This window comes from Cricetulus griseus, chromosome X, assembly GCF_003668045.3.
Source record: "Cricetulus griseus strain 17A/GY chromosome X, alternate assembly CriGri-PICRH-1.0, whole genome shotgun sequence".
In the NCBI taxonomy this organism is placed as follows: domain Eukaryota; kingdom Metazoa; phylum Chordata; class Mammalia; order Rodentia; family Cricetidae; genus Cricetulus; species Cricetulus griseus.
The window spans coordinates 105,183,390-105,205,142 of NC_048604.1; the positions used below are offsets into that span (position 1 = coordinate 105,183,390).

The 21,753-nt window shown below is 41.4% G+C and overlaps 1 protein-coding gene across 2 annotated transcripts in view; it reads right to left on the reverse strand.

Moving 5' to 3' along the window:
- Wwc3 (WWC family member 3) overlaps positions 1–21,317 on the reverse strand; it is a 102,861-nt gene extending 81,544 nt beyond the window's left edge. For both annotated transcript variants that reach the window (XM_027431820.2, XM_027431821.2), the window contains exon 1: positions 20,713–21,317. In XM_027431820.2, coding sequence (XP_027287621.2) covers positions 20,713–20,996 — 284 coding nt within the window. In that variant the 5' untranslated portion in view covers positions 20,997–21,317. The remainder of the gene's footprint in view (positions 1–20,712) is intronic.
- Between the last annotated feature and the right edge of the window lie 436 nt (positions 21,318–21,753).

A 21,753-nucleotide genomic window follows, 5' to 3' on the forward strand; every position in this document is an offset into this window, starting at 1 on the left:
TATTTAGGAAGCATATAGCTTGTCTGGTTCTACAGGTTCAGAGTTGGAAAGGAATTTTGCCCCAGAATGAATCACACGAGTCTTAGCCAAATCTGATTTAGATGCTATTTAGAAGAAACTTTGGGCATCAGATGTTCGAGTTGATGGTGGAATGAATTCAGACTTTAGGGGCTGATAAAATGGAAAAAAATAGTTTTTATGTAAGAAGGACATGAATTTTGAGGGCTAATGGTATAATACTATGAACTAAATTATGTGCCACAAGAAGTTCATATTAAAGCCATAATCTAGGAAATAACATTATTTGGAAATAGGGCCTCTGAAAAGGTGATAAAAATTAAATATTTTCTTAAGGACACAGGACCTAATCTTGTAGGGCAGATGTCCCTGTAAGATTAGGACCAGACTGCAGGCAAGGCCAATAAGATGTCGAGCTCAAACCCAGCCTGGGCTACATAGTGAGATATTGTCACAAAAGAAGATGAAGAGAAATTAGAGCTTATTCTCTTTGTTTTGTTAGGGTACAGTAAGAAGGTAACTGTCTGCAAAGAAATAAAAAGAGTCTATACTAGAAACAAACTGTGCCAGAATATGTTTTAGGCATGCTGGCTTCCAAGATTATGAGAAAAGAAACATCTGCTGTTGGAGGCCCTAATCCAGAGGCATTCAGCAATGGTAGCCAAGGACAATGGAAGACCCTGAATCTTCAGAGAAGACTGGGCAAAATAAGGGGTAAACACAGGCAGTGAGTCAAGTTCTAAAATTAAAAGAATGTTGATTGGTACCTTTCACTTCACTAATCACACTAGTTAAGAGACCACTATTCTTCTCAAGGGACACTTGACAATGTCCGGAGACTCATTTTCAGTTACCATAAGAACAGATTGGGCAGGGTTCCTGGTATCTTAAGAGTGGAGACAACAAAGGCTGCTAAACAAATCCCAATGTGTAGAATGTTTTCCATCAAAGAAAATGTTGTGGCCCCAAACACCTGGTCCCATCTATAAAAATAGCTAAAATGTGTATAGGTATAAAAATATATAGCTAGGCAGTGGTGGCGTGTAGCTATAATCCCAACACTTGGGAGACAGAGGCAGGGAGATCCCTGTGAGCTCAAGGCCGCTATGGTCTGCAGAGTGAGTTCCAAGACAGTCAGAACTGTTTGTGAAGCAGAGAAACAAAAATAAATAAATAAATGTAATTCACTGAAAACTAACTCCATATGGGGTTTGATATGGACAGAGAATAGTCAAACATAATTCAAATCTTTGTGAAACCTACCTGGGATTTTCTTTTCTTTTCATTTCTTTTTTGGAGACAGAGTCTCAAGTAGCCCAGGCTGGTCTCAAATGCACTAGCAAGCTGATGATGTCCTTTAAATTCTGATCTTCTTGTCTCCATTCCCCTAGTACTGGAATTACCACACCTGGTTTTGTGCTGTACTGTCATGCTAGGCAAGTACTCTACATCCCCAGCACAATAACTTTTAAGGGATGTTTAACAAGACACTGTAATGATTTTATGAGATTGTTAGGGAGAAATTACTTGATATATGATCACATTTTGGTTCCTTTGTTTGGGATTGAGAAAAGACCCCCAAATTTAGCTGTAACTGTTGTTATTGGTGTGCATAGGAAAATAAAAGAAACCAATTGTTAAAAAAGTTGATCGAGAATCCAGCATGGCCTCCCGTTCTTGCAATCCCTGAGGGCAAGTGGGTTACAGATGAATTCTTTCTGAGTTCTCCTTTCTCTCTGCCTATGAGCACATTTGGCTAGATCATGAAAGCTAGAATCATATGACTTCAGAGGTGCCCATGCCACTTCCACATATAGACTTGCTCTGTCTGGCTTTCTGGGTTGGCCCTGGGGATAATCTGCCATTGCTACAGTGGGCTGTTAGAAGTTAAAATCAGAAGATTGCATTTCAAAATCCGAAATAAATAAATCCTTACAAATGAGCAGCTGGCACACATGGATAATAGTCCCTAAAGAAAAAAAAGTTCATGATGACTAGGGCCATCCAGTCACTCTTACTACAGGCCCTACTACTCTGTAACACATTACATATGACCAAATGGTTGTGAGCCAACCCAGGTGGGTACCTTAATGTGCAATGACCCCTGCAAGCTGAGCATAGAGATGGGAAAGCCTTCCTGGGGAACAGCCTGGGCAGCCAGATAGCACGTACCAAGAACACTTGCCAGGTGAGGCGTGTAGGAAGTTTGGGATAAATGATGCTCATAAGCCTCAGGCATGTCACCTTGGCTAAGGATGAGAGCACTAAAGGACCCCACCCTAGCAAAAGCTCCATGAAGACTGCAAAGTGCTATGCATTTGCTTAAACATTCACTGAAGAAAAGCTATTTGAGATCTTCAGTGCCAGGAGTTAACCTCAAGGAATTCAGCTCTACCAGGGAACAAACAAATAACAAATCCCTACTGCCCAACACACTCACCCTGTGGGAGGGACTCAGAGCATGAAAGAAGCTGGGAGCAGGAAACTAGCTGTTCAACATAAACATAAATATTTTTGTGGTCAGCAGAACATCAAACTTGTATCCTGATCCTCATTTCCCACCTCTGCTCCAAAGAAATAATACAATGGCATTTATAACTGTTCCTTTACATGTGCCAGCATTTACAGTTTCTAAGGTTAAATCTTCCCTATCCAAACAATTATATACACATGTTCATGACTGCAGTATTCAGAACATGGAAATACCCCCAGTGTCCATCAATAGATAAATGAATAAATAAAACATGACCTATCCATATAATGGAATATTACTAAACTATAAAAGAAAATGAAGTACTGACACAGACTGTAACACAGATGAATCTTGAAATCACTATGCTAAGTAAAATCCTAAAGTAAAAGGACACATACTCTGTTCTAGTCACATGAGAAGTGCAGAACAGATCAATTCATAAATCAATGAAGTAGATTAGTAGTTGCCTAGAGTTGGAGGTGAGGAGGAATGAAGAGTAACAACTTAATAGGTACAGGTCTTTCTTTGAGGCTGATGAAAATGTCTTGGAACAAGATAAAGGTGATAGTTGCACAACACTGTACATATACTGGATGTTACTGAATTATACAGTTTAAAATGTTAGCAATTAATATTAAGTTTTATTTTAAGTTTTAGCCTGGATATTTTTATGTGTGGGAGGAGGGGTAATGAATATCACCGGTGTCCTAGGACCTACTGATCAGAAACTTCTGGAAAGGGGCTGTGTTCATGTGTGCGTGCTTGCTTGTGTGGGTGTGTGTGTTTAAGTACAAATATATAATTATTATCAAGCTCCCCAGGTTAATTGTACTTGCATCTAGGATTTAAAAGTAGCAGGTAAGGATGCCAGATGGTCATATAATCTGACAGCAAAACAGAGTGCATTACAAATGAACTAGAGAACCCTTGTCAAGAATCAGCTTGTGCTGGGCGGTGTTGGCACACGCCTTTAGTCCTAGCACTCAGGAGGCAGAGGCAGGCAGATCTCTGTGAATTCGAGACCAGCCTGGTTTACAAGAGCTAGTTCCAGATAGCCTCCAAAGCCATAGAGAAACCCTGCCTCGAAAAACAAAACAAAAACAAAAACAAAAACAAAAACAAAACAAAACAAAAAAGAATCAGCTTGCTTGTTATAAGTGCTAAACAAGGGAAAACAGTAATGGACCAGTTCCTCAGGGGGGTAAAGGAGCTGCACCAAACGCCAGTGGTTATTAGATACTTCACTAGATAGGAAGGGCCACAGGAGTGCTGCTGGGCCAGCAATTTGGGTTTGTGAATCCTGCAGGGAATATGTGGAGCAAGGCTCACCATAAAAGTAGGCTTCAAGTCTATGATGTTGCAATTGTCTTCACTGTAGATAGTTCTTGCAGGTATTTCAGAAATTGGGTGTTAAATCAGAGATCCATGAATTTGATACCATTTAATTTTAAAAAGTCACTGGAGTAGTAACTATGAGGGATCACTAGATTTATTTATTTGTCCTTTCATTGATCAGGTTACAAATGACAACTTTCTCTAGCATCTTCTTTTCCTTGCTTCTGTAGAATTGTCCCCTTTGGACTGTCATTTCAGTAAATGTAAGATCTAATTACTGAAAGAATTGTGGTCTAATATCAGGTGTGTGTCCAACCCACAGGCCACATGCAGCTAAAGACAGATGTTTCTTACTAATTTTTTTTTTTTTTTAGTTTTTGAGATAGGGTTTTCTGTGTAGCTTTGTAGACCAGGCTGGCCTCAAACTCACAGAGCTCTGCCTGCCTCTGTCTCCTGAGTGCTGGGATTAAAGGCATGTGCCACTACTGCCTGGACATTTTTTCATACTTTTTTTCATTATTATGTATACAGTGTCCTGCCTACATGTATCTCTATATGCCAGAGAAGGTACCTCATCTCATTACAGATGGTTGTGAGCCACCATGTGGTTGGTGGGAACTGAACTCAGAACCTCTGGAAGAACAGCCAGTGCTCTTAACCTCTGAGCCATTTCTCCGGCGACAGTTAAGATTTTTAAGTGGTTTTTGTAAACTTACTGGAGGTTTTTAAAGCATGAACTTTGCAGATAATGACAGCATGCTACAGAATCAAAAGCTATACTTCTGTTCTATTTCATCTGTATTTTTAAAACAAGTGTTGTGAGAGGAATAAAGAACTTAGGAGCACTAGTTTCGTCAAAAAAATCCCACCATTAATTAATAGAAGAATTTAATGTGGATCCATCATTTTGGAGAGAAAACACAAATACAGACACACACATTCATTCTCTATATCTCTATCTATCTTTTTCTCTCTCTCTCTTACAAACTTTTGCAAACATTGCTAGCAAACAACTTCAACAAAACCAATTTCAGTAACTCACACTTGAGGTGCTATTATGTCATAGGTTTGCTTCATGGAAAATTTCCTGATTCCCATTTATTTCAGTAGTTTGGATTATGATGAGGTCCTTTCATTAACTCTAGGTGGAAGGGAAGAGCAATCCAACAACAGTGAGTCCTAAAGACCATAGAAAAGACATAAAAGGCAGAGAGGCACATTCATTGCCTCTCTAAAATGATCAGTGAAGATCTCACAATTTACAGAAGACCTGAAGATCCAAGCTACAGGCTTGGCAAGGATTGTCTCCTAACTGGTCTCATGGGACATGAAGGTAGAAGAAAAAAAAGCTTAACTCCTTCTTCCCACTACTTGGTTGTGGTTAATCTACATGGTTTCAGAACTCCAAAATGAGGCAGAAAGAAGTGCTTGTCCCTGAAATGAAGCTGTAAGTTGTTATTTTCACTGGTGCATAAAAGGGGTGAGGTTCACTGCAAACAGTGAAAGTTGCCTGTAACAGTCCCTAAACAGATGAGAAGAATGCACTATGTATCTCTAAGTGACAAGAGAAAATGAGTACATCTGAAGGAAATCCAGACTTTATATTCCATCAAATATTGACTGAGCTTGCACAAGCTTGTAAACTGAGACACTGACAATGACTCAGGAAAAAAAGCAGTCACCAGTTTATGTAAAACATTATAGCCATCTACATTTATCTGTATGTGATAAATGGAACAACAGAAATAATTCTATTGACAACTCTGGAAGGACAAGAAGTACATGTGTTCATATTTTAAAATTCAAGGTATGGCATATTTCTAAAAACCCAAGGTTTTAGCATTGGAGGTTGTCCAAACAAGAATTGTTGGTTGAAGCCACTGCAGTGGCACTTGAAACTCGAAAGCTACTCTGTCCTTCTCTTGTAACTGCATATGAATGCAAGAAGCTATTCTTGGTAATCCTTGACATTTTTGTCAATATGCCATGTACATGGTGACATTTTGGAGGTTTATGATATGGGCTGGGGAGGAGGGAAGGTCAGTTTCTGGTGTCTTGGCTTCTAATACTGAGATTAACAAGATGACAATCTTAGGTTAACCTGGACCAGGTCAATCACAGAATGATTTATCTTGAATACCTTTTGAATAAGTATATGTATAGCAAATAAAACAAGACCACAGGGTTGAAGAAAAGTCAGTGTTGATGTAAGGTGTGTAGTGGACGTGTCTATGAGGGTGATCACCAAAGACTCAAGCCTTGTCACTTCAAGTTCTTAGTCACTTTACCCATTATCAAGCAATCACCACTTTGAAATAATAATAATAATAATAATAATAATAATAATAATAATAATAATAAAACTTTCTAAGTACAATCACTTATAACACATGGGCTTTCATAAAGTGTATGGCTCTCCTCAATGAATTCCATCTTTAATGTACTACATCTTATGAATGTATTAAAATTGTGAGAACATAATGTATACATTGCCCTGCATTTTCTGTCACACTAAATTCCTTGTAGCCCCAGTAGAAGAACTGGGGATAATACAAAAATGCCATCTCATCTGTGCTAATCTAACTGTTACAACTGAATGTCCGTTTGGTTTTTTTTTTGTTGTTGTTGTTGTTTGTTTTTTGTTTTGTAGGATATGTTATTCACCAAGCTGACAGGGAATCTGAGAGAGGGCCTCCGGAAGGGTGAATTACACACATCCAGAGCCTTAAGAAACCACATACGTCTATGTCTGAGAGCATTCCCACTTCCTCTCTGCCCTCAGCCATCACTGCCTGACTCTAAGGAAAACCACTATCTCCTAACTAGTTCTTATGCCTCATCTTCTACTGCCCTAGTCTCCTACAACACTGAGAGCACCCCAGTGACGTTAAATCTTTCAAGTGGAATGACTTCCTAGCCTATTTAGAATCAAATCCAGATCCCCTGTTAATAGATGTTTCACTACAAATATCACCTTTCAGCTGGCTCATTTTGTATCACTTAAGCCTCTGTGGTTCTTTTCTCCCTAAAAGACAGTTTACCCAGATAACAGGATCCCTTCTGACCTTTTGCAGGAATTAGCTAAATACCATTGCCTGAATGTGGACAGGCTTCTCCTGATATTCTCTACAAAATGGCTACCTATATGTATCACATTCCCCATCAACCTCCTTCAAGCAGAATTTTCACCTTAGAAGATACTAACATATTCACTATTGTTCTTTTATCACTACACTGTATGCCCCATATGGACAAGGTAGGACTGCTTGGTCTCAACTTTGTAAACACCAGAGATACCTCTTTCTTTGTTATGAGTGGCCATCTTGGGCTTGGTAGGATGCTGATCAATGTTACTGGCTTCCAACCCACTACATGAACTTAGCCCACATTACCCCCACCCACCACCATGTTGTGACAGCCAAAAATGTCTTCAACCATTGCCAAATGTCCCCTTGAAGGCAAAAATTATCCCTGGCTGAGAAACACCACTTTCAATGGAATTTGTGAACCTAGGGGTGAAGATATTTTACAGCTTTGGGCACATGCTGCTAGGAAAATACCTAAGCTTACAATGAAGTTAACTCTTCCTTGCTTTCCACTGTGTGTGTGTGTGTGTGTGTGTGTGTGTGTGTGTGTGTGTGTGTGTGTGTGTGTGTGAACAGTCTGAGGAATGACACTGGAGATTGTTCTCTGACTTTCCATATGCATATGCACACATGTGCACCTACACATACATGAGAATGCCCCCACACCCCCACACAAACAAAAGAAAAGCAATGAAAAGCAATAAAATGTAGTACTTGTTCTACAGTAGACACGCACCTAAGTGTCTATACCATCTTACTGAATCCTCAAAAGCACCTAGAAAGCAAATATTTCTACTACATTTTATAGAAGACAAAACGGTATCAGAAAGATCACAGCAAATAGCAGAGTCGGAAGTACGTCAAGGCTGTCCCATGTCTGCAATCAGTCCACATTGTTAGTGATATAATGTAAGGTCAGTGTTCACCCTGCTTTTGGCCACCGGTTCAAATGCTAATTTTAAAAAATACAAAAAAAAAAACATGTAACACAATTTTCAGAGGTTCATCTCCAAAACATTCCGAAAAGAACACTGATATTTAAAGGTCCAAATATCAAATTGGCCCTCTATTCACAAATCTTTTTTTCTCCCAATCCTGTCATATATCCAGACAGCACTTCAACTTTCCTAAAACAAACAGAAATATGAGTGAGTCATCCTACAAGATCAATGGCTCTGAGTGAAAAAGTTAGCTGTCTCAGTAATGATTACCAGGCTGTTGCATAGTATTGTTCTTCTCTTACAGTTGGCAAAGCTCCTAAGCAATAGCAACATGTGGCTTCTTGGCACCTTGCCCTGACAATTGTATAGGCATTTTGAGAAACCCCCAAATCCTTTTGCATGGTAGGAGGTTGGCAAGTCTAATTTACATAGTCTGATCTCTCCAACAAAGTCAAGGTATCTATCTGAATTTTAAAGTGATTTACCCTTTAAAATTGCTTATAAAAACACTACTAGCTATAGCCATCATACAATAAACTCTTCCTAGTGAGTTGTACAACACATATTTCAGTTTTAGAACATTATCCAATAAGATATCTCTTGCCTTTTGCCAATACCATCTCTTCTCACTTCTCACTAATCCACTTTCCACCTCTACAAATTTATATTTTCTGTACACAGTAGCAATCAGATTATACAATCTGTTGTCTTTGTCTCATTGTGTCACTAAGCATCATGTTTCTGATGTTTGCCAAATAATTTCCCTTTTATGTAAAAACTACCCTGTACCTGGGACTATACCCCACTATTTCAAGCTGTATTGGAAAAGCATGGAAAGTTTTCTGTGACCCACTGTGGAACAAATCTTTTGTGATATATCTAGGCTGATGATGGTTAAGTACAGGAGCATAAACTCATTCAGCAACAGGATAGGTGAAAGGAATTTCTAGGTCAATCTGCCCATTTCAAACCAAGTCTCCATTATTTTAGGAGCTACATTTTGACTTGCAGATATCTGTGATCTTCTTAAAAAGTATATGCAAGCTTCCATATGCCACCACCTTAATCTGAACAGAGTCACTGTCCCTCACAACTGATTTCCCAAGCTCCATGACTCCAAAATCCATGAAGCCTCAATAAAAGACTGTTTGGTTCTAAAACATTATTGACATAGAAAAGACACATTGGTAGAAATACTGGTGAAGTATGTAGACTGTACTGGCCTTGAACTTGAGATGGTCTGCCTCACAAGTGCTGGGATTATTTCAACAATCCTCTTCTAGGAACTGATAAGTTCAAAAGACAAAAGTAATGTAAAAAGAGAAGAAATGAATAATATCATCAATTATCAAATATAAATGCAATAGATATTTATTTATATCTTAAAACATCAATGAATTAATTATTTTCTTTTTGCTGTATTGGTTTTGTTTAATTTTTAAAATGTATTAAATGTATTTTTGTTATTTTTAAGAAAAAAAGAAATACTGGTGAAGGAAAAAGACAAGATCTCCTGTGTAAATTGGGAACCTGGAGTGTAGGGGGAGGGTGGAAGGGGAGGAGGAGATGAGGGAATGCTATTAGGGAAAATGTATAAGCAAAATCCAAATGTCTAGATTTTGCCTACCAGTAGTCTGGATCAAGATTGGCTTCTCAATTTCAGCAAAGCTACTATGATAAGATTAGAATTTAACAATGGGGGAGCTACCCAAATTTTACAACCCTTCAATAACTTTAAAACATTCCAAAATAGAAGTGTGCTAAAACAAATAAATAAAACAAAAGACATTATTTTTACCCTACATTTAAAAACATCATCTCCTTTCTAAGGCAAACATGAAGCAAAAGAGAAAAAGAAAGAAGGAGAAATAGAGAGGGGGAGGGAGAGAGAATTAAAGAAAGAAAAAAATAAAGGAAGGAGGGAGGGAGGGAGGGAGGGACACAGGAACATTACAATTAAAGTACTTCATCATAAGTATTACAGGCAACCAAAATGATTACAAATAAGGAAAATAAGTGGGAGTGTATGTACTTAGTGACAGGCTATGGCCCCAGTAGGAATGCCGTAAAGATGCTGGGTGGTGGTGGTACATACCTTTGATCCCAGAACTCAGGAGGCTGAGGACAGCCTGGTATACGGAGATAGTTCCAGGACAGCCAGGACTACACAAAGAAAACTTGTCTCGTAAAACAAAAACAAAACAAAACAAAAAAGAATGCCATGAAGAAAACTACAGATGACATTGGGGAGAAAACATAAATGAATATATCTTTGTGTCTTGGAAAAAAACAGAAACTCAAGTTTAACTGCCTTAAAAGGTAAGGAGACATGTGTAATTCTTCATGAGAAAAAGTACTAAGGGTAGATAGATATTCCAGAGGTGTAATTCATCTATCTACACACCTTAGCAAGGTGTTATCCCAACTTCACAACCAGCTCCTTCCTAGCACAATGGCAGCAGTACAGTTCCTTAACCACCACAGTACATTATTCAGCTTCACATCACCTTATGGGGGTAAAGACCATCTCTTCAACCATTCCTGCACCATACCTCATATCCCAGTTCAACCAAAACAGATCTGGACCATGGAATCCTGTATCAACCAACTGTAGACTTCTATGCTAAATGTCTGACTTAGTTCACTGTCAGGCACTATCAATATTTAGGGCTGGGTCACTTTTGTTATGAGGACTATCATATGCATTGTACATAACTCTGTGTAGGATACCTAGTACCCTCCTTGGCTTCCACCTACTATATGTCATCCCCTGTTGTAGCAATCATAATGTCTCCAAATACTGTTAGATGTCCTGTGGAGGTTAACACCATCCCTATTTGAGACCTAGTATCTAATAGCAGCTAGAATTTTATCAAGAACTACAGATGGATCCCATCTTCAGTCAAGATAAGGAGAAACCATTCTAACAAAATAGAGGCACTGACATCTTTGTAAGAAGGATTTCCTTTTGAGTATGGTAGAACATAAGAGAAAAACTCAATGAAATACAGAAATATAAAATTATGGTTATACACCAGTAAACACTGTCCCCATATGTATGATTACATTCAACATTTATGTGTTAGGTATTGTGTAGACAACTCAGAACAAAATATGGATGAGATAAAAGAAAGGAGATTTCTTTTAGACAGCTAGATTTTTGCTTAGTTCCTTCAATCTCCAAATTTGTTTTCCTAACTTTTCATTTTGAAAAAGACACAAAGGAATATTACAAATAATTATCCAGGAGCAACCCCATAAGACGTCTATGAGATGATACACTCACTGGCTTTGGGTGTAGATAGGGAGTGGCTGCTAATGAACATGTTTTCTTTGGGGGGGTACAATACTGGTGATGGTTGATAGCCTCATTAATATAACAAAGCCACTAAGTCATATCCCTTTAAAATTGATTATCTTATAGTATGAGAATTAAATCTCAAATCTTTAAAACTAAGCAATAGACATACTAATTAAAAGGGTAATAGAGTCAACTCCACACTCTGAGACAGAGTTTTTTAAAAGGCAGAAATATCCATGTTACATGACCAAGCTCCAGGTAGCAGTTTTCTCACCTGATAGGAATGAGTTTGGTACTTAGGAGCTGCTCAGGATGTCCTGTCTGTCTCAGTGGCTCACCCACCAACACTGTACAACTAGCCACCTGGGGGTGGTACAGATAGCCTGGCTGCACTCCTCGTTCTTTGCATTAACATTCCTCTCATCTTCTTCCCACTCATTCCCTGAGCCCCTTCCATTTAAAGACATAGAGAATTTTCCAGATGAAAAACACTGAGGATCACACAGACCCACAAGCAGGCTTTCGAAATGTGTATGCTTGCTGTGCATTTCCAGACCTGAACAAAAGCAGAAGCAACTCTCTCACAGCTTTACAGTGCACTCAAGTGGGGTACTCCATGGATCAGAGGATTTTAGGCTGCCAATATCAAACATAGGTGTACATACACTCACACATGCAACACAGGGAACCATTGCAGCCCCAGGTAGCTCCAAACAATGAAGTATGAATACATTCATTTTCCTTTGTGCCACTGTATATATGTATATACCATAAATACCTATCAGTTGAGATTACCCTCAAAATGCAGCAATATGTATACTAACACATTTTCCCAAAGTTCCATATGCTGATTCAAGGCTTCTCAGATGCTTATGGAGAACTTCTGTTCTTCATGGAAATCAGTCCTCAATGGTATTACCTGCTTACCTATAGTACCAGAGGAACTACTGATCTGCTTGAATCAAAATACAGCCACCCAAGCACAGTAACCAAGGGATATAGCCTGCCCACCAAAGGCATGTGCTAATGTCTGGAAACATTTCTGATCACCTTAAATTGAGTTTTGGAAAGGATTGTTACCAGCATATAGATCTAGTGAATAGACGCCAGGAATAATGCTGACCATCCCATGCTACCACCTCCCAACAAACAACCATCTTTCCCCAAATACCAAGAGTGCCATAGCAGAGAAACCCTGGTCTAGTAACACTTTGATGGTCTGGATACTTTTGAGGACTCTACTGTGAGCTCTACAGTCATTTGCATAACCTAACAGGCTTCTCACTTCTATCTATATTATTAAATACACAAAATGATAAGAATGAATGTTTCTAATAGTAGCTAAAAGAAGTCCTACATATTGGTTCAGAGTGCCTCAGTAACAAGAAGTTTGAGATACCTGGTCATGTCACTGGCCATACCTTAAGGCATTATCAAAATCCTTTGTACTTCTTGTTTTCCTCCCAAATTGTCCAACATAAACATTGCCCTTTCTAGCCCTAGTACCCCACATCTCTCTAGTGCAGGCCCATCATCAGCTGAGAAAACCTCCAAAAGTGTCAATTGCTGTCAGATATTCAACCTACTCACCACTCAGATCAGCAGACAGGATATAGCATAGGTACTACAGTATCGTATCTTAATATAAGACTCCATACTCAAACTGGAAGAAAGGTGGATCTTAGAGCTGAACTGCAAGAAAGTGGTGGAAAATGCATAGCACCTGCTTTATTGGCATGTGACAAATGGGAGGCTGTTACTAAAGACAGCAAGCTGACCTGGTGTCTCCCTTCTCCTCAGGATGCAATGCATGGGAATATGGTAGTTTTGTCTATTGATGCTAAGACAAACTACCCAAAACGAAGGGGCTTCAACTAACACACGTGTATGATATCTCACAGGTTAAGCATTAGTTTCACTGTGCTAAAGTCAAGGCGTCTAAGGGGCTGAAGCCCTTTCTGCAGGCTCCAGGAAAACATCCTTCTACTTGCCTTTTTCAGTTTCTAAAGACTGTCTGCATTCCTTGGTTCATGGCCATGTGACTTCAACCTCTGCCTCCACTTTCATATCCTCACCTCTGTCTCATGCTTATCTTTCTGATCCCTCCAGTAAGCCCCATTGTGATATTGGACCCACCCAGATAAGGCAGGATCATCTCCCTATCACAGAACCCTTAACTTAATCATATATGCAAAATCTATCTTGTCATGAAGGGTAACATATTAACAGGGAATAAGACATTAATATATCTGTCATTAAGGGGTCATGGTACTGCAGAGGAGAATAAAGATCAAATAACAATGAATGCAAGATAAAATATCCAGTGGGTCTAGAACAGCACAAAGGGTATAAAATTGAGCCTGATTAGGGAAGGGTCAAGCACGTGGTCCCTCATTGGCTGTGAGAAAGAGGTTTCTGTGTCAACCTCCCATCAACCTGTTTCATCATGTGTCCATCTATACTTCATGCAGCCATGATTGGCTTCTGATGAAAGTAAACATGCAAATGCTTGGCACATGACACAAGATACATGATATGTCTACCATATCCACAGAGCCAGGGCCTTGGGTTTGACTCAATGATAGGGTGCTTGCCTGATACTGACAAAGCCCTGGGATCTGTCTCCAGCAGTGGGGGTAAAAGGCATGGAATCCTAAAGGAGAGAAGCCTTACTGCATGATGAGGTCTTACTGAAAAAAAAAAAAAAAAAAAAAAACCTCAAGTGCAGCAAGGAAAGTATTAACCTCACAAAGGAAGGGCTCTTTCTGATATCACTTACTAGAGTCCCAAACCTTGGAAAAATGCTGAAGAGAGAGAGGCTGTGAAACACCCTGTTGAACAAATGAAGAACTGAATAAACAGAGACAGGATACTTCAAATGGGTGTGGACTGGATGGCTGAGGTGCATGCTAGACAAAGCAATAGGTCAAGGGTCGGGAGAGCCCATGGCCTTCTAACTAGGGGCAGAACATGCCACTTAGCTGGGCTCTCAAGTGTGAAGGGAGGAGTTTGAACAAGATGTTCCTAGCTTTTCTGGCCCCAAGACTGTGGCAATCTCAGCTAGGAATGGTTTGGCCCAAGTCTTCAGCCCTTCGCATACAACTTGTGGGCCAGTCATCTCAACTCATTCTCTCACTTGTTTGGAACACACTCAGCACCTCCTCATCTCTAGAACTTTTCTCATGGGCCTCTTTATCTTGCTCAGTTCTATAATCATTTTAATATCTTGCTCCAAGATATTGATGGACAAGTATAAAAACCAGTCCATATTCAATAGAGCTCTCCTAGCAGGGCGAGACTGTTAAATACTTTTTTCCCACAGTACCAGTTTGATTTCTCCAGGTTCTATGACTCAAATAAATCATTAATATGATCTTATCATGAAGGTCTGGAAAGCATCTTTATCAATAATGTCTTTTTTGTTGTTTTTTCAAGACAGGGTTTCTCTGTGTAGCTTTGTACACCAGGCTGGCCTCGAACTCACGGAGATCCACCTGCCTCTGCCTCCCAAGTGCTGGAATTAAAGGCATGCGCCGCCACCACCGCTCAGAATCAATAACATCTTATCATGAAGTTCTTGAGGGTAACCAAGCACAATGGCATCAGATTGCAATGTTGTTGTTTTTTTTCCACAGGAGTTATGGAAGCCCACTGGCCAACAGCTCAAAAGCAGGTGACCCATACCTGGTACTAGACTATATATTTGATAGTCTTTGGTGTCTAGGAGAGGCCTTGTACCCTGCAACCCTCATTAGAAGATAACTCAATTTAAACTCTTTATATATGAATATGTATATTTAGGGAATTTCTACAGTAGTAGGCTTCCAAAGGTCTTTCATGTTGTTATCCCTCCCCATACTCCCTCCTCTACCCTGCACTGCCATTCACCCACCCCATTTAATCATTTCTGCTCCGTATTTTCCTTTCCCCCTTCATACCACCTGTCTTCAATCCCCTTCCCTTGAAATTCCTATGACCCCTTACTAGTTTCCTGGTTTCAAATGTACACCCTGAAAAGTATGCCCACTGGTGTATTATGGGGGTAACCAATCAACTTCTAATTGGATTTAAAGCCCATTCCACAAGATAGAACTCGTGCCTGGTACTGTTAACTGAACCAAAAACCTGTGACTTGCCAGATCATAGGCCGGAAAGGAGATCCTAATACCCACACCTCATCAGAGACACTTGCTTTTTCAGTAGATGGCAATAAGTACAGAGACTCACAACTGGTTAGCACACAGAGAATAAGAGACTGCTAGACATCACAGGGCCACAGGGCCATTGCACACCTGAACTCACAGCAGCTGTGACTGCCTGTGTAAGATCTACACAAGATCAACCTAGCTAAAATCTTGGCATGGATAAGGGAGGGCTTCGTGAAATTCCACCCTGTTAGAAACTGGCAGCTGTAGAGAAAATAAGTTTTCTTCAGGAATAAAAATTCCCCCAAAACTCCTTATTAACCCGGGAGATGATCCTATACCCATGCAAATACAGGCACTATTAAGTAGACTCTGTCAGTTTTTTAAAAGTGAGAACAGATGAAATTGGAAGGGAAAAGTGGTGAGGAAAATAGGTGGGAAATTAGAAGGAAAGAAACCAGGATAGATCTGTTCAAAACACATTATATACATGTATGAAATTCTCAAGAAAATATATAAGATAAATAATAGTATAAGTTTAAAAAAAGAGACCTCTCCATCCTTTTATTGGAATTTATTTTCACCTAAGTAGCTGAATTAATCATGGCATATCCCACAACCTTTATCACTTTTGTTTGTTTTATATGTTTGTTACCTACCCCCACCCCATCCCCAAAAAACCTTGTCTCCACATACAGTCCCAGGATGAGAGGTCAAGAATCTTCATAAATATTTCTTTGTTTTATTAGATTTAGATGGAGACAACTGATTTATATGGAGTTCAACTTAACTTTTATTCCATCAGATTGAATTTATTGGAAAGGCAGACAACATCAGCAGAAGGCCCTGGGCAAGAAGCCAAAAGGCCTATCTCAGGCTTACCAGGTGACCCTGTCATGTCACTTGACCCAGAGTTTCCTGAAATGAACCTAACAGAGACTGTGATACACATTATTTCCACTTCCCAAATCAGAGTGAAAGGAAAGAGAGGGAAACTTGGAGACTTCTAAACATCCGAGAGCTATTTTTGGAAATCAATGGCTTTTCCATTTACTTTTCTTGGAGAAAAAAAAGAGAGGGGAAGAAACAGAAAGATATTAGACTGAAAAGTAGTAGCTGACATCTAAATGGATACAAAAGGAAGATTCTTTCCAGGGGCTGACCCCTGATGGCTTTTAAAGCCAGAAACTCCCCAGTGTTCACACAAACACTATCTATAATCTTAAAGAATGAAAAATGGAAAAATCATTAAGTTGTTTATCAGAAAGCTCAACTTAGACAGTTCACATAACCCAGAAATAGACTCTGTGAGGTAAATATAGTCAAGCTCCTATTAATTAATACTGAATAGTGGTTCCAAGAAGGTAGCAGTGTTATCTGGCTCTGTTATAGAAGGCTCCAACTTAGCAAATACCAGAGCCAAGACTGTTTTCTCCTTAAGGCAAAAGCTTGGAGTCAAATACTCCCATGTCTCCAGCACATAATAAATTTTGTGTGTCCTTTTTCCGTAAGAAGAAGAAGAAGAAGAAGAAGAAGAAGAAGAAGAAGAAGAAGAAGAAGAAGAAGAAGCCGCCTGCTCAAGGAACTTTTAATACTTTTAATATACCACAGAATTCTTACATGTGGCACTGGGTCAAACTCCATCTAGTGAACAAATGGCCCTCAACTCTCATGCCATGACATAATCGTAGCAGTCAACCATTATTTACACTGATCTCTGATCTCAAATATGATTTCACAGTGCTTTATTTTTAATTTGAAGAGGGGAATGTGCCAAAGTGTGCATGTGGAGGTCAGAGAACAACTCTGGGCAGTCAGCTCTCTCCTTCTACCACATGAGTCCTGGGGAGGTAGCTGAGGTCATCACTAAGCTATCTTGTGGCCCTCAAATGTGATTTTGCCTACTGTTCTTCATTTCCAGTACTGTACAACTACCATTAGGCTACAAGAAACAAAAACGTTCAGTTTCAACAACTGGATCCTTGAGCGGAGTAATTTAAGAGAACTATGCAGGAAGCACATACACATACAACTGTCAAAGGCACTAAATTGTTTTTTTTAAGGGCAAAATTTTGTGCTATATTTTCTAAGTCCAAGATTTATAATTATTTTCTGTATGAAATAACTTTCTAGCCAGGAGGTGGTGGTACACCCTTCTGACCCCAGTACTCTGTAAGCAAAGGTGAGGCAGGCAGATCTCTGTGAGTTCGAGGCCAGCCTGGTCTACACAGTGAATTACAGGATAGCCAAGGCTACACAGAGAAATCCTGTCTCAGAAACAAGGAAGGAAGAAAGAACTTTCTATCAGGTGGTTAGTGTGCACTAAGATAATATATGCAGAATATATGTAAACCACATATGACTTATTCAAGTGAATGTGAAGTCACAGAAATGGCAAAATAATTTCACAACATTTATGGATACATTAAGCTGACTATGGAAATCATATTAATAGTACCAATCTACGAAAAGAGTGAATTTAGATCCAAGGGCTGTTCAAAGTTGAACTAAAATGTTCTATTGATAGAGATACTTTTTCATGGACATGTTTAGCCATATCTGTAAAGATGTCTCCTTACAATTGCATGTGCTTCATTACTTTAAAAATTAGAGGTCCAATAATTCACCAATATGCTAAATTAGAAATATCTAATGCTATTAAACATAACACAGGATATAATTAGTTTAACATTCTAGAAGAGATTTTGTTTACGTCTTCTGGCCCTCAGTTATTCTATTTACAACAGTATACTTCCTGCTATTAAGGATTTTAATAATTACATATGAAATAATGTTCAAAGTTAACAACAAAGTTAACAAAGAAAACAAAGTTTTCATGTACCCTACCACATTCATTCATTCATTCCTCCATAATTTTATCTTCTTTCAAAAGCTTGTTTTTCCCTTGCCTCTAATGTCATTTCTATTTGGAAGCTATATGGTGAAATTCTTTTGAACACCATTTTCTACTCCTCTTCATGAAACAAGATTCAAAAACTGTCAGATGTACATGGAGAAAACATGGTGTCCTGATAGGCAGTCTTGTTCATATAATAAAAGTTAATTACAACCTTAAAGGATTCCCAGTCACCTATAAAAATTGGCAACCTTGTGTTTTCAAAGAGGAAGAATGACTAGCACACCCTTCCAGGCTCCACTGAAATGTTTGTGGCTTGCTGAACATTCCATACATATTTCGTGCAAGGTATTATGGGAGCTGAAGTTCAAGCTGTCCCCAGCTGAATTTTCACTCACTATAAAAACAATGTCTCAGAAAAGTACACACATGTTTTTACTTTACAAAAAAATGTAAAATATCCACTTTTGTTCATTCAATCAACACTTAGCACTTAGAAAGGGGCCTTTTAAAATCTGTAACCTAAGTAATGTTTGAAAAGGGTAAAAATGTTATTCAGGAATAAAAAAAAAAAGGTTTGTGGAAAGAAATCTACAGAGATGAAGATCCTAAAAGATAATTCATGTAGGACTAAACGCACCTAGGTTGCTAGCTATACCATTAAAATAAAATGTTTACACTTATGTTTTTCATTATAAATCTCTTTTGTAAAATAGCCACAATTGTTATATTATCCTTATAATGTGGGGCTTAGCCTTTTCTAAGCAAAACACCTTTTTTTCTGAGACCAGGTCTTGCTATGCAGCCCAGACTTGCCTCGCACTCTTGATCCTCCTGCCTCAGCCTCCCAAGGGATTAGAGACATGTGCTACCATGCCCTGCTTTAAACACTGTTTTAATTGGTTCGTTTTCCAGTTGTTTAGGATTTCAACAGAAATACTGCAAAAAGAGAATCACATTTCAAGTAGTTCCCCAATTCCAGGATCATCCAAGGTTTGATCAAACAGATGTGGCTCTCACATTTACTTAAATTTCTATGTCATCTGATTTATGTAGGTTTCTGTGTCCAGAGGTCTGCAAAGGTTAGAGGGAATGTTCGGGAACCATGATTGTTTAGATTTGTTTTATCCTATCTAAACCCATAGAAATCTTCAAAAAAGCTAGCAGTTTCCCTCCTCAAAAGTTTATTTTCAAACGACTGTGCCATGAAGGCTGCCTTTCCTGTGTAGGTGGGAGGAAGCAGGCACAATGTTACCACACCGGCCTTTTCAAGTCTTGAAATGGCTAGGAAGCGTACAGTATTTCCTTTTTGGCATTCAGGCTAGGGTGGAGAGAACTTGCTCCAGAGAGGACAAGATATCAGATAACCAGTGGAAATACTTGATTTCAACAGAATTCCCAATTACACACACACACACACACACACACACACACACACACACACACACACACACACACCATCCAAAAGCAGTTGCCCCTATGGAACCAGGAGAAACTTTATTACATGACATTAATTAAGTGAAATCTGGTAGTGCTTTTAGAAGAATCTGTTTTGACTTGATCAGATTTATTTACATGAACTCGACAACTTTGTGCCCTGTGCATATCATGCACAAAAAGGAAACTTAAATTCAACTCTTGTTTTTCACTTACTCCAAAAGCATATGGGACTAATCATATCCCATTCTGGCCACAATGCACAAGGCTATTTCAAACAGAATTTTAACTCACTTGATTTTAAAGGCACTAGAGCACCAAAAACGTTTAGGAACGGCCTCTCCTAACTCCAGAAGGGTTGGGAATACTTTTAATGCCCGTCTGGCACCAGACTTTGGATGAAAACCAGGCTGAGCCCTCCAGGCAGGGAACTCATTCCCTCATTCTCAAAACTGGCGCACCGGTTTGTGATCCAAGGTGACAGCGCATCTCGCATCTGCCAGGAGCTGGGAATCCCTGTTCCGCCAAAGCCGGGGTGGTGGGCCACCAAAGGCCCGGGGTATGGATAGGCGAGGCCACACCGCAGAAAAAGGAAAAAAGGGCCATCCGTCAGACTCCAGAGAGGAAATTCCAGGGCCCCAGCTCCCAGGCCCCGGACAGGAGTTGACGTGAGGGGATCGATTCAGTGTCCACCCCGCAACAAGGGGCCGGGAGGAGATAGGAACTTCTCGTTCTGGAGAGTCCAGAGCGGTCACCTCCATCCTCAGCCACAATACTGAGAGGAGGGATGTGAGGCTGGAGAAGCTCAAATCCCATCTCAACACTAGGGATACAGGATCTTCTCCAAGACCTAGGGGCCTCCCGTACTCCATCCTGTCTCTGGGCCCAAAAGTTGGAATTGCTACAACCATGGCCAGGACTGAGGGGTACAGACAAGCTCCAATCCTGGGAATGGAGGCACTCAGATCCCCGTCTCAGCACCGATCCTGACACAGGGGACACAGAGACAGGGGCACCCTGAGCGTTCCTGGCTGTTCCACGCTGGGCTGGACATACCGCCAGCACATCCTCTACGGTGGCACCCTCGCCCAGTTCCGTGGCCCGCACTGGCCCACTTACCGGTCGCGGGGATCAATCCACGACGTCTGGCGCGTGTTATGGTCGATGTAGAAGACGCGGCCGTCGTAGTCGCGCGCCTCCTCCCAGCCTGCGGGCAGCGGCAGCTCGGCGCTCTCACGGGGCCGCGGCTGCGGCGGCACCGAGGGCACCGAGGGTGCGGGGACCGCGACGGGGGGCGCTGGCGGTGGCGGCTCCCGCTGGGACTGAGCAGGAGGCGGTGGCTCTCGCTGGGCCTCCCGCGACTGTCCCCGCCGTCGCCGCCGGCCGCCGCTCAACCAAGGCATGACGGCTCGGGCCCGCCGCCGCCCGCGGCCGCCCCGCGCGTGCCGCCTCCTCCGCCAGCACTAAGGCCGGGCGCCCGGGCGCGGGGCGGCTGCGGGGAGCCGCCCGCCGCACCCGGCGCATCCTCCGCTGGGCGCCCGCGCACCGGCGCCCGACAAGCTTCGTGAGCCGCTAGCTGCGCTGCCCGCTCTGCTGCGAGGGCCCAGGTCGCTGCCACGCGCGGAGTCACAGTCCCAAAACCGGAGCCGCGGCCACCGATATCGGCGGCTCCTCCACTCCAGAGGCCGGTCCGGCCATCTTCGCTCCTCACAGCCGGGGTCGGGGGCGGGTGTTCCCACGCCCCGCCCCTGCCAGGCTCGCCCCGCCCCTTCTCGCTGCTCTTCTTTCAACCTCTCTCCCAGGCTCCTCCTCTGCCCCAGGCCTAGGCTTCCCCCTCCCCCGCCCCTTGCCCCGCCCCTCCCTCCTCGCCCTTTCCTTAGCAGCTCCTCCTCCATTTCCCTCTCGAGCCCCACCTCTGTCCTCTGCAACTCTGCCCGCCCCGCGTCCCCTCAGGCGGCTCCTCCTCTGCCTGCCTTCTTCGGTTCCAGGCGCTCCTCCTTCTTCCCCTCCCTCTTCACACCACCTCCCCCGGCCTCGGGAATCCGCACCCGGGCCTGGACGGGCGCCGCCACGTCAATCCACCCCCGGGCCACCTCTGAGAGAAAGGAGGGCCTGGAGGACCGTGCTGCACTCGGACGCAGCCTGCTCAGGACTGACTCC